Here is a 12437-nt window from a genome sequence, read left to right as displayed (position 1 = left end):
TCGGTGGCTTCTCAGTGCCCGTAAACAAGCTGCAGCTGGCAGGACGCACACAGCTTCTTGAGCACATTCGCAGCTCTCCCTCTAGAGCCCCTCTCAGTTCATTAGCATCAAATGTTCCGGTTTCTTTCGTTTCGCTTAAGACGAACAAGGAAACCAGCGCCTGAATCTTCCTGCCTGGCCTGGATTCAAGCCAGGGATCCTGCCTACAGAGAGATCACTCACTTCTGCAACAGACTGTGCAGGGCATCACGTTGGGTTAGCCTCTGCAACTGTCGGCGATGAGAGTTGGCATTAGCGGGAGATGATGTTGAGTTAACTGTTAAGACTTTGAGTGTTGTTCCTGCTGGAGCTGGTGGGCAACATGTGTTATCTGGCAGTTATCTATGCCACAGGTAAGGAGGTGATGGGGCTGGAGCCCAGTGAGGATGCTCTAGCCAGCCTAACTCAGCATGGAGAAGGAAGGACTGCAGCACGCGCCTGGGAAAGGACTGCAGTCTGGCCCTTCCCCATCCTCTGCCCCCTTCCCTGTTGCAACTGGGCTACCGACCAAGGGGTCAGGATCCAGAGGAATAGGCATGAGAGAGCTTGACCTTGCAGTCCCGTGATGAGGCCCTGCCCTGGGGAGTGTCTGTCCCTGGGGCTCTGGCCATCTGTAACCAGGGATTGTCTAATACAGAAGGCAGAGAGAGTCGGCAGCAGGGCCCAGGACCCAGGGCTCCCCTCTCGCAGACAGCTGCTCGCCTGTAGTCAGGCTCCCCATCCCATACTCCTCCTGAAGACATAACCCATGCACCCTTGGCCACCGTGGCTCAGCACCAGCCAGCGTGGGCCAGGAGAAAGCAGGGGTCTATATGCAAGGAGCTCTGTAGCCTCATGCTTAAGGCACTCCCCTGCAAAGCAGGAGGTTTTGGTCCTATCACTTGAGGAGGCCAGGAGCCTGGACCACCCATTTCTTGTGGGTTGACTCTAACCACTAGGCCTGTGTGTGGGAGGTGAGAGCAGCCGGGGTGCTGAGCTCGGTGCTCTCACTCCAGTCAGCAGCTGGGGTGCTCCACAGACACCTGATGGACTAGGGGTGTGAGTAGCCCTCCGGTGCCTCCCAGCCAGGATCGGCAGGGCAACAGCTTGGACTCACCTATGCCTAATGTTTAGGCCCCTAAGCCCTTGTATACACCTCAAGTGAAGGGGTTTTGAGGGCTGTTATAATGCTTTCAGTGTATGTACTCGTCCTTTATCCTTCTTTTTGGTGCATGTGATGGTTCTGCAGGCCACGGCCTCCACAGAGGGAGGTTCACGGGCAGCTCCATGGGGTGCACGGGTGATATGTATGATGCCAGCACCTTTGCATGCTGGAACTGAGAGCTAGAGGGTCTTGTCCCTCCACTCAGGATCAGACCAATGCCATAGATGTGGGGGGATGTGGGCACACTAGAAGGGAGGAGTAGGCTGCAGTTGGACTTAGACAGGTTACAGGGGTGGGTGGATGAGAACAGGATGGGATTCAACACTGACAAGTGCAGGGTGCTGCACCTGGGGAGGAAGAGCCAGCACCATACCTACAGGCTGGGGAACTCCCTTCTCGGCAGTGCAGAGGCGGAAAAGGATCCTGGAGTCATCATTGATGCCAAGATGAACATGGGTCGGCAGTGTGGGGACGCGGTCAGGAAGGCCGACCGCACCTTGTCATGCATCCACAGATGCATCTCGAGCAGGTCCAGGGAGGTGATCCTCCCCCTCTGTGCGGCACTGGTCAGGCCGCAGCGGGAGTATTGCGTCCAGGTCTGGGCACCGCACTTCAGGAGGGATGGGGACAGCATGGAGAGGGTCCAGAGGAGGCCACGCGCATGGTCAGGGGGCAGCAGGGCAGGCCCTACAAGGAGAGGCGACGGGACCTGAACCTGTTCGGCCTCCACAAGAGAAGGCCGAGGGGGATCTAGTGGCCTGTTACAAACTAGTCAGGGGGGACCAGCAGGCACTGGGGGAGTCCCTGTGCCCCCGAGCACGACCAGGAGTGACCAGGAATAACGGTCACAAGCTGGCAGAGGGGAGATTCAGGTTAGATATCAGGAGGCCCGACTTCATGGTCAGGGCGGCTAGGATCTGGAACCAACTTCCAAGGGAAGTGGTGCTGGCTCCTAACCCGGGGGGCTTTAAGAGGAGGCTGGATGTACACCTTGCTGGGGTCGTTTGACCCCAGTACTCTTTCCTGCCATGGCAGGGGTCGGACTCGATGATCTGCTCAGGTCCCTTCCGACCCTAGAAACTATGAAACTATAGTTAGGGTTAGGAAGGAATTTTACCCCTGGTTAGATTGGTATGGACTTGGGGTTTGCCTTCCTCTACAGCAACCCCCCTGTCCATACCAATTTGACTGGGGGTAAAAGACTCGAGTGTATTTTAACCACCTTCGCAGCAGCAAGACTTCAGCTGTCCTGGTCTCTCTGCTTTCACTGTCACAGGTTCGGGTGTGATGTCTGGTGCTGTGTCAAGGGTGACTGTGAAGTTTTGCTAAAAAGTTGCTGGATTTGGATAGGACAGATGGGCAGGGCTGATCCTGCCTCAGGCAGCGGTTGGAGGTCCCTTCCAACCCCACTTCTCTGGGATTTTATGCTTCTATAAACCGGGCATCCTGAATGCAGGCAACCTTGGACCTTATTCCCTGCCAAGCTCTTGGAAGTCACTGGGGTCTGTGTGCCAGGCTGGGTCTCTCAGAATAGCTCTGCCTCTGGGCTCGCGGGAGCTGAGAGTCAGGGGGAGAACATCTGTGCTGCCTGTGGGAAGAAGCCCCCCGTGCCCTGCTGTGCAGCTGGCGACTAGTAGGCAGATGAATAATCGGAGGGCAAGAGCAGGTGGAAGGGCGGGAGGTGCGGGCAGCTGGTTCTCTCCGGGTTCAAAGCAGCCTGGATTTGGCATTCCTGCTGCATGCAGCAGTCTCCTAACCGAGGAGCAACACTAGGGCCAGTGGAAGCAGGCTAAAGCACAGCCCTACCAAGGGCCTGCCTGTGCAACCTGTTGCCTCCACCCGTGGCTGCAACAGCCCATGGCTGCAGTGAGCCAGACTCGCTCTGCATATGATGCTGCTGCTGGCCTGGCAACAGGCTTATGCCTTGCACTAATGCTGTTCTGCAGAGCTTGGGCTGCTCCTGGTTGCTGTAATGTGAGTGTGCATGCATCCTGCTGTGCCCGTCTCAGCTTGTCCCCGGGTTTGCCACCACACCTCTGCTTGTGTTAATAATCCCTACTTTGCAACAACAGTGCGCCAGTGCCTGTTTAAACCCCTTCCCTCACTCCCTCTGCTTCCGGTCCATCTCAGAGCACACCAGGCTCCCAGCCTGGCACAGCTGGCTTCTCTGGATGGACAAGGATCTGACACTGGGTTCAGGGGCTGAATCCCTTTGTGGCTGTTGCTGTTACTTTTGGGCTTCTCTCCATGGCTAGCAGCCTCTTGGGATGGTGGGACCCTGCTGCCCAGATGCCTGCATCCTGGAACTAGTGCTGAACACTAACTAGGACAATGGTGTGAATGAAGCATGGGGCTCAATGCACAGGATTTGTGCCCTTCAGAAGGTGTCAGACCCTGAAGAGATGATGTGAGAGTTGATGGGACCTGGCTCTCTCACACCAGCCCCAGGCAGCCCTCCTGAGTCCTAGCACCTGATGCCACCACTGTGCTCTGTGTTTGGACAGCCCCCAGCACAGTGCAGCTGTGAGCTGCTGGATGCTGCTGCTGGATGAATAAAGGCGCTGTAGCTATGCTGGTGCCTGAAAGAGCAGGGCTCCTGTGAAGGCCCAGTGTCAGCCAGTCCCACAGCGGACCGTTCGGTTCCTCTGTCCAGGGAAACGCTCATTAGCATAGCGTGTACACTCTCCTAATTTGCTTATTAGTGTGTCTGCTCCTTATTGTGTTATTAAGGCCCAAAATATTTGGAAGCTTTGCAGCGAAGGCTAATCAGCGCATTGGAAACCATTCCTGGGCTCGCACCGGACCGGGCACAGCAAGCATGATGGAAAACCTGATTGCCTGGTTACTTTAAAGCCTTGATCTGGGCATGGAGGGCTGCTGGGTCAGCTGGGGCTTTGCTGTGGGCTTGGGAACAACATCTCCCACAGCCCCCCAGAGCTCTTGGAGCTAAAATGAGGCCACACTCTGCATCTTAAGTAGACTGCTGGCCAGTCTCCCCTGGGAAGTGCTCAGTGCCCTTACACGTGAGTTATTTGCAACAGGACAAAGTCCTGGGAACAGGCTGTGGGGAGTAGTTCTGTGCCAGGCCCCCAGGGATGGCTTTCACTGGGACCTCATAGGCCTGTCTGGCCGCTGCACTCTGCTCAGCTTTGTTCTGCTGCAAATGGATGTTCATGCTTGATTAATCCCTTTTGTGCTGGCTGCCTTTGTTTCCCAGGCCCACGTGTTTGATCTGAGCATTAACAAGTACGAAGCAATCTGCTCCCAGCCCGTGGTGGCCAAGAAGAAAAACAAGATCACCCACGTCCAGTTTAACCCCGTCTACCCTGTCATCATCATCGGGGATGACCGAGGCCACGTGACCAGCCTGAAGCTCTCCCCCAATCTGCGCAAGATGCCTAAGGTAAGGGCACCGTCATGGATGCACAGGGCTCCCGTGTGCAAGGCACAGCCTGTGGCACCAGGCCTGTATGGCCTCAAGCAAGTGGCTTCCTCTTGCTGCTCCTGAACTTTTCCTCCTGCAGAATGGGAATCATGGTAGCGACCCTCTTGTAAAGCCCTTGGTGTCGTGAGAAATGTTCTGCACAGTAAGGAACAACACTAGCTGTGCGGGTTGTCTCTGCTCTGTGTGGATGTGGAGAAAAGGAAACTCAGGTTTTTTCTAGTTGGCCAGTAGGCCACTTGTAAGATGCCCCATCCTACAGGGCAGTAACTACATGTGAGCAGGTGGCTTCCAAACACAGGTCACAGGCTATGTTGTAGTAGCTCCACACTCACACCTTTGTGGAAGGCAGGGAAGAGACACACCTTGCAGACTAACTAAATAAGAGATGCATAAGCTGTCATGATCTTGGGCTCATGAATGCTTCTGCATCTCTGGTTTAGTTAGTGTATAAGGTGCATCTTTACCCCGCCTCCTCGATGACTCTAAGAAGTCAGGCAGAAGTAGGGCTGGAAGGGACCTCAGAGGTCATCTAGTCTAGTCCAGATGAACACAGCTACCTACCTCACCCTACCTTGCTTGCAGTTCTGGTTTTATTTACAAAAATGGGACAAAATAAGCCGCTGCCTAAGCCTGACTTCCTCCTGGGGTCCCCTGCAGGGCTGACACCCCTGCTCCTTCTCTCTGTAGGGAGCACATCGCCTAGAAACATAGGACCAGCCTCCCAGGCCACCCAGTCCCACCCCCCACGACCTCAGGCAGCCAGAGCCGAAGATCCACTTTAGCTGTAGGTGACAGATTTGCCCTCACTACCCCTGTTGGGAGTTTGCTCCAGAATCCCACAGCTGGAAGAGACCTTGAGGGGCATCTGAGTGCACCCCCTGCACAGATGCAGGCTGTGCTGTTCCTACCCCGTTGCAGATGCCTGTCCAGCCTCTGCTTGGAGCCCTCCAGTGAAGAAGCTTCCTCCGCTTCTCCCAACCTTACAGCTTGTTCATTCGCACCTACTTGCAACAGCCTCATACATGCCTCAGCGACTTGGTGACGCCTACCTAGCCCTCTTCTGCAAGCTCAGGACTAGGTAGTAGCCCAGGATGCTTCTGATAAACTCTTCCATGTTTCTTAACTAGTATTAACCCAGGGCTGCAGGTGTGCAACTCATTCAGCTATGTGAGCAGGACTGCTTTGTACTGCAGGGCTCTTCTCTGCCAGCCCTGCATAATCCCTGAACACAGTCTTCTCTTGTTAGTGGAGCATTTTCACATGGACTTCACAGCCCTGAGGAAGGGCTTTGGTCTAGTGGCCATAGCCTTGCATCTCTGTGGCACCTTTCTTTACACTGATCCCAAAGGACTTTACGTACCCTGCAAACCCATGGTGCTGAGGACAGGCTGTGGCCCAATTCTCCTCTCACCAGCCTGACTTTGGGTAATTGGGCTTTAACGGAGTCACCGTGGCTTGCAGTTGGAGTGAGTGGGATGGGAATCTCTCCTTGTCTGAATATAATAGCAGGAAGACTAGCTGAGTGGCATTCATTCAGGCAGGCAGTAGGGGCAGCTGCATGAAGATCTAATATAGGTGATGCTGGCATGGAGAAAGGAAGTTTCTTTTGCTTTCTTCACAGCCTTAGCCCAGGGACATCCAAACTCTTTGCTTTGCTCACAGCCCATTCTTTTACTGCCTCCCTTGTTGATCCATTAATTCTTGGGCATATGTAAGCCACCATTTCTGCTGCTCAGGGTGTCCCAAAGATTGTTCTAAAGCTGGAAAGGCTCCGGTGGTCCAGCAAGGGTACATCAAGCAGAGGGGCCCAGACAATGCAGTTGTTTAATCCCTTTGCTCTGCACTAAAATGCAGCCACATCTGAGATGGAAATGCATCGCTTTTTCAGACACTTGTCCAGTAACTGGCAGCAGTTACTGACTTTAAAAACGACAAGCCTCGCTTTCCAAGAAGTGTGCAGATGGGATGCAAGTGACGGGCTCCTCTGTAAGATCTTGCTCTCAGCCATTATTATGCTGTTCATCTTCTGCTTGCCTCATTGTCTTTGAAGGGGCATTTAACATGGGATTCAATGTGTCCTCCACATGTGGGGAGGAAGGAGGGGCAACCAATAGGCAGCAGAAGGCTGATCTGTGCACGTCGCCTGTCTAAAGTCAGGTCTGAATTAAAAGCAATGAGAGCCCTAATGACTAATGACACGTGCTGGCTGCTGTAGGTCCTGCAGACCCAGCCTGGTTGCCAGGCTGGCCACATGCCGGTGTGTGAACTGGGGTGAGGAATCAGTGAGTTTGTTCTCTAAGGCAAACATGGTGCTTGTGGCCTTAAGCACTTCCAACATCACATAATGCAAGACAATAGAGGAAGGCAATGCAGGGACCCAGTAAGTCCTGCCTGGGTTGTGGCATTAAAGTTGGGGCATCTTGGAAATCCAGGAATAGGCGTGAATGTGTTGCCCAGTTCACACAGTGATCCCTCTAGTCAGTGTGTCAGGACAGGAGGGCTCCTAGATTCTGTTCTCAGCTGTTGACTAGCTGCATGGCCTCCGAGAGCAGCCATGGAAACCCACAATTGCAAAGCCCCCAATTGCAAGGTCATTCCTTGGAGTCTCAGAAAAGCAGAGAGTCCCTAGCCCTGAAGAAGGGCGATTGTGCCCGAAAGCTTGCTAAGAACTTTTTTTCCAACTACTCAGTTGGTCTAATACAAGATATCACATCTGTTCAAAGAACCTTGCCTGCCTATGTCCTTAGACTGTTTTCTTGCAAGTGAGGTGCCCTGGGCTTCCTGTTGTCCTGCTGTTGGCTCTAACACCGCCTATACGTGATGGGCTCAAAGCTGGACTGTATGAGGAAGCTGTGCCACCCTTCCATCCGCTTGTCTGGAAGCCAGGCCCTGCATTTTCTTGACAGTCCTGGCAGCACTAACGAGCTGACAGGACACAATGGCTTCCTGGTCTGCTGCGCTCACCCACGTGTCCTTTTTGCCCTCTGGTCTGTGTGTACGGTGCTCGGTGAGGAGCGGGTCTGTGCTAGGCTGCTGCTATTCATAGCTCCCCGCACAGCTGGGCCACGTGCTCCAGGCAGGTATGACAAGCAGCCTAATCACCTCGTTCGACAGAGAACTCTTAATAGCCACATGTCATTCCAAAACCTCTCTCTCTCCCTAATAATAGACCGGGGCTGTCTGCTCCACGGCAGGATTTGTATATTCTGGCAGATTCCTTAATGCCGGCATGTAATTGGGTTTGCCGGGAGAGGGATCACCGGGAGAGACAGAACTAAATGCAGCTCAGCTCCTTTGAAGTCGAGGGAGTTATGGCAGGGCTGAGCTTAATCCTGCTTGTCTCACGGTTGAAGCACGGAAAGGGAGGTGGGGAGAAGCCAGGACTCCCGGGCTTTGTTCACAGCGCTGCCATGGACTCCCTGCGTGGCCGTGAGTCACTCCGCTGCCCTTTGCCTACCTGTCAGGTAAGCCGCCGGAGGTGCGTGCAGCTCAGTTCATTCAAGTTTGTAGACACCTGAAGATCCTCAGCTCAGCAGTTCTCAGCACTGTTACCACAGCTTCGTTTCTTAGCGGTGTGCAGGACAGAGAAGCCAAAGGATGAAACTTTCAAAAAGACGTGAAACCCTCTTCCTAACGCGACCTCCACTGCGCCCGAGTCAAATTTCCGGAGTGCCATTGTCTCTTGAAGGCCCCAAGGTCCTGCATCACTGTGACGTGTTTGGAAAACGTCCCCTTCAGCTACTAGGTGCCTATGTCACTTTTGAAGATGGGATTTAAGTAGGGTTGGGGAGCCGGTCAGTCAACGGGTCAAACATTGTCAACTGACTGTCAGTTGACTGCATATTTTTGGCTGGTCAAAGATTATTGAAAAGTTTCCAAAAAACTACTTTTTTTTTGTAGTTTTCTTGACAGAAATATGGTTTGGTTTTGTTTTTTGACACATTTCTTAATGGCAAAGTTGTGCTTTTTCTGTGTATTATTTGGACCTATTAGCAATTTTTTACAATTGTTGACCAATATTGAGTGGTCAATTGAGCAAACTTTCTGTGAGCAGTCAAATACCCAACACTAGATTAGGTACCTGTAACAGGGTGGTTTGCCCCCTTAAGAGAGGGCAGCCAACCTGGCTGAGGGCCAAAAAAGATTTTTTGTGTAATTTCCTTGCTTTATTTGCTAAAAAAATGATTATTGCTGGGCTCTGTTGAGAGAAGCTGGGGGAGCAACAGCCTGATGAAGCCCGAGAGAGCGACCCCCTGCAGTACCTTTGCCAGCTGTGATGCAGGATCTCTTATAAATTGAAGCATGAGAAACCACAGCATAAAAAAGCATTTGTGACAGGGAAAAGACCGCTGGTCCAGCTGAGCTGTGCTGAATGCTGGGAGGTGTTTTGGAGAGGGTTCATATCTGGGAAAGATCATGCCTGGAAGAAGGATCTCCTTGGAGGTCCTGGACATTGACTGCGGCTTAGAGGTCCATGGTCTGACATTGTGTCACTCCAGTCTTGATGGTCTGTTCTTCTCTAATAATCTCTCTCATATGACGTTAGATTTCAACTTCCAAGTCTATGAGCCACTGTTGGGATTTATCGCTCAATGTGAAGATCCGTCTGGGCATTTGTAAAGATTGCAGCTTTTGATTAAGTGCTGTGCTGTTTGCTGGGCACTGCATTTGCACAGGGGGCTGTCCAAGTAGTTCATCTTGTGAAGTGTTGTTTTGAAGCATCCGTGTCCAGATCTCAGTGTATTCAGCTTGACCCACGCTTCTCTGTCAAGGTCATGTCCAGCGGCGGACTCGTTTGGTGTTGGTATAAAACACTGTAGGGGTAGGTCTGACCTTTTCCAGTGGTCGGCCCACTCCACTGCTGCCCATAGGTTTGGCTCCTCATCCCGTCTCCTCCAGGAGCTTGTGGGCTTCATGTATAAACAGTTTATGGCTTTTAAGCCTCTTAACCCTCCGTCTGTTCAGGTTGTCAGTTAACAGTTGATGGAGCAGGTGATTTTCATCAGCTCTTGCCTCTATTGTCAGTAATGATGTTAGGATCTGTCTTCTTATGTTGCCCAAGAGTACAGGGAGTACATCTGTGTGTGTGTAGGTTGTGCAGCCTGTTAAATACAGCGTCAAGCTTTTTAGTGCGATAACTTCTGGACTGTACTGGGGCACAGTCTTCTGCTGGGGCATACGCCATTGCAAGTGCAGTGGTTCTGACCACTTCAAAGTTGGCACCCTGTGTCGTGCTGGTTAAACATCTTAAGGCAGCTACCCATGCAGAGACTATTATTATTCCTCTATAATAATATAATAATGTAATACTTAGATCTTGGGCCACAATGGTTCTTCTTCTCCTCACATCCTTGTCATAAACTAGATGTTTTTCCAGAATGGTGCACGAGCAGTGGCTTTCTGTTGCTGCAGTGAGGCTGCAGTGGTGATGGCATCTGCTCTTTGTGCCAAGGTCATCAATGCGAATATTAAATATGCTGGTCCCTGTGCCAGCCCTTGAGCTCCAGCCTCATTGTTCCCCTATCAGCAAATGGCATTACCTTCCCTTCCTCACCTGCTTAGCTTTTGTACTAATCCCCCTCTCATGTTGCTAATTTTTGTTCTGTGAAAATCCAGCAAGACAGGCAGGCAGTGGAAGGAAGGATAATGAGAGACTGAAATAACAGTCTGAACCTGGAGGGGCAAGCTCCAGAAAGTCGATCGGGGCAGCTGGCAGGAGCTGTCCAAGACAGCAGCAAGGGGTCTTACCGACACATCGAATGGAAAAGAAAGATCAGGAGAGGCTGCGCGGCTGCTTCTCCGTGGGGAAGGTGAGCTATTCAAAGAGCCCTTGGAGAAGGCAGAGCTGGCTTTGCTGCAGTGTTCCCACGTGCAAGAACCCCTACAACTGGACAGATAGCACAGTGCAGCTCTGGAGAGCCTGCTGGCATTCACCTGAGGGTGCTGGAAGCGTAGAGCTGCCAGCAGTGATCCTTGCCAAGGCATTGCCAGGTGAGATCCCAGAGGACAGTAGAAGGGCTAGCCCAGTGCCCATCTTTAGAAAAGGGAGGGGGGTAAGGAGGACCTGAAGGATGACCGTTGAAGCAACCTGGTTTCAATACCTGGGAAGTTACTAGAGCAACTTAGAAACATTCGGTGTGTCAGCATCTGTAGGAAGACGGAGCGATCATTGGCAACCAGCGTGGATTTGTGGACAAATCAGGCCAAACCATCTTGATTTGCTTCTCTGATAGGGTAGCTGGTTTGGTGGATGAGAGAAATACATTGCACATAACGTATCGGGACTCTTGTACATCACATACCCACACATCACATACCTGGACTCTTGTAAGGCTTTTGTCACAGCCACCCCTGCCATTCTCATAAGTACAGAAGAATTGCCATTTGCTGAATCATACCATCCTGCCCAGTCTCCTGTGCCACGCAGTGGCAAAGAGCAGAGGCTGAACGGGAGAGTGAACTGGGTCTGACCAGAGTTTCCCCGTTTCTCTCTTGCTTTCAGCCACCAGCGTTTAAGATCTAGGAAGTTCGAATTCAGAGGCTGAGCTCCTAACTCCCCTGCTCAATAGCTAGTGATGCCTCTTTCCTCCAAGAGTGTGTCCAGCCCCTTCATGAATCGGGCGAACCTGTCAGCTCCGCCCACGTCCAGTGGCCATGAGTCCCACGCTGTAACGACAGGCCGGGTGGAAAAGAACTTCCTGGTGCTGGTATCAAAGTTATGACCGACTAGTTTAATTTTGTGACCCCTCAGTCTGGTCTTGTGTGAGAGAGGAAATAATAAATCCTAATTGACTTTCTCTTCACCGTTTCCTATGTTGTAAACCCTTCTCGTGCCCCCCTTTCTTCTAAACAGAACAGGCCTGGCCTCGTGAGTCGCTCCTCCGAGGCAAGCCCCTCCATAGCACTCGGCATCCTTGTTGTCCTTCTCTGCACCTTCTCCAGTTTTTCCATCTCCTTTCTGAGGTATGGGGGCCACAACTAGGCACAATATTCAAGGTGTGGACACGCCGTGCATTTTTTAAGGGGCATCGTGATACTTTCCATTTTGCGCACAATTCCCTTCTTTATCATCCCTAACATTTTGTTTGCCTTTTTGACGGCTGCTGAGCACGGAGCTGGTGTTATTCGTGGACTCTCCACAATGCTTCCCATGTCTCTTCCTCGTGTGATAAGCTAGAGAAACCTGAGCTAGCACAAATTACCATTAGGAGCCTGTGGACTTGGCTGAATAACAGTTTTCAAGTGTCTGAAAGGCTGTCACAAAGAAGAGGAAGGAAACTTCTTCCCCTTTGCCAAGGGTAGGACACAAGGCAGTGGGCTCAAACTACAGCAGGGTGGTTAGGAGTTTTTTAGCTGGAATAACAGTAGCCTAATTGAACGAGCAGCACGGGGAACATCATGGTGCAGGAGGTGGCATTCAAGAGGCTGGCTGGGCATGTGTCTGCGATGGGTTAAGAACCGCCAGGCCTGCATCTGTGCAGGGGCTTTGGCTGGATGACCTTTGAAGTCCTTTCCAACTCAGATTCCCTCATGCCATCCTATCAAATCCTTTGCTGAAGCCCCAGTTATATTTCCCACATTCCCTTTCTCAGGAGACCGATGATGCCTAGCTCAGTCTGCATCTGTCTGCTGTCCTTTACTGACACACTGCTGAGGATTTGCTGTCTGAGGCAGGGGGCTATCTTGTGCTCAGGGCAGACTGCCGCAGGGGCACGTCCACCCTGTGCTCTCCCACAATGAGCTGGCTCTTGCTTGCTTAACCTAAATGAAACTTCCTCCACACCGCCAGGATTTCTGTGCTCCTCACAC

General features: G+C 52.2%; 1 protein-coding gene across 3 annotated transcripts in view; it reads left to right on the top strand.

The window, feature by feature from the left end:
• Nucleotides 1-12437, top strand: part of DNAI1 (dynein axonemal intermediate chain 1) — a 228848-nt gene that overhangs the window by 172670 nt on the left and 43741 nt on the right. For all 3 annotated transcript variants that reach the window (XM_090037568.1, XM_090037567.1, XM_090037566.1), the window contains exon 19: nt 4401-4586. In XM_090037568.1, the coding sequence (XP_089893694.1) occupies nt 4401-4586 (186 nt within the window). The remainder of the gene's footprint in view (nt 1-4400; nt 4587-12437) is intronic.

Source organism: Crocodylus siamensis, chromosome 3 (assembly GCF_052110815.1).
Source record: "Crocodylus siamensis isolate JL-2025a chromosome 3, ASM5211081v1, whole genome shotgun sequence".
Taxonomy (NCBI): Eukaryota; Metazoa; Chordata; order Crocodylia; family Crocodylidae; genus Crocodylus; species Crocodylus siamensis.
The sequence above is the reverse complement of the archived record's forward strand: the minus strand, read 5'-3'. Positions and strand labels throughout refer to the sequence as shown.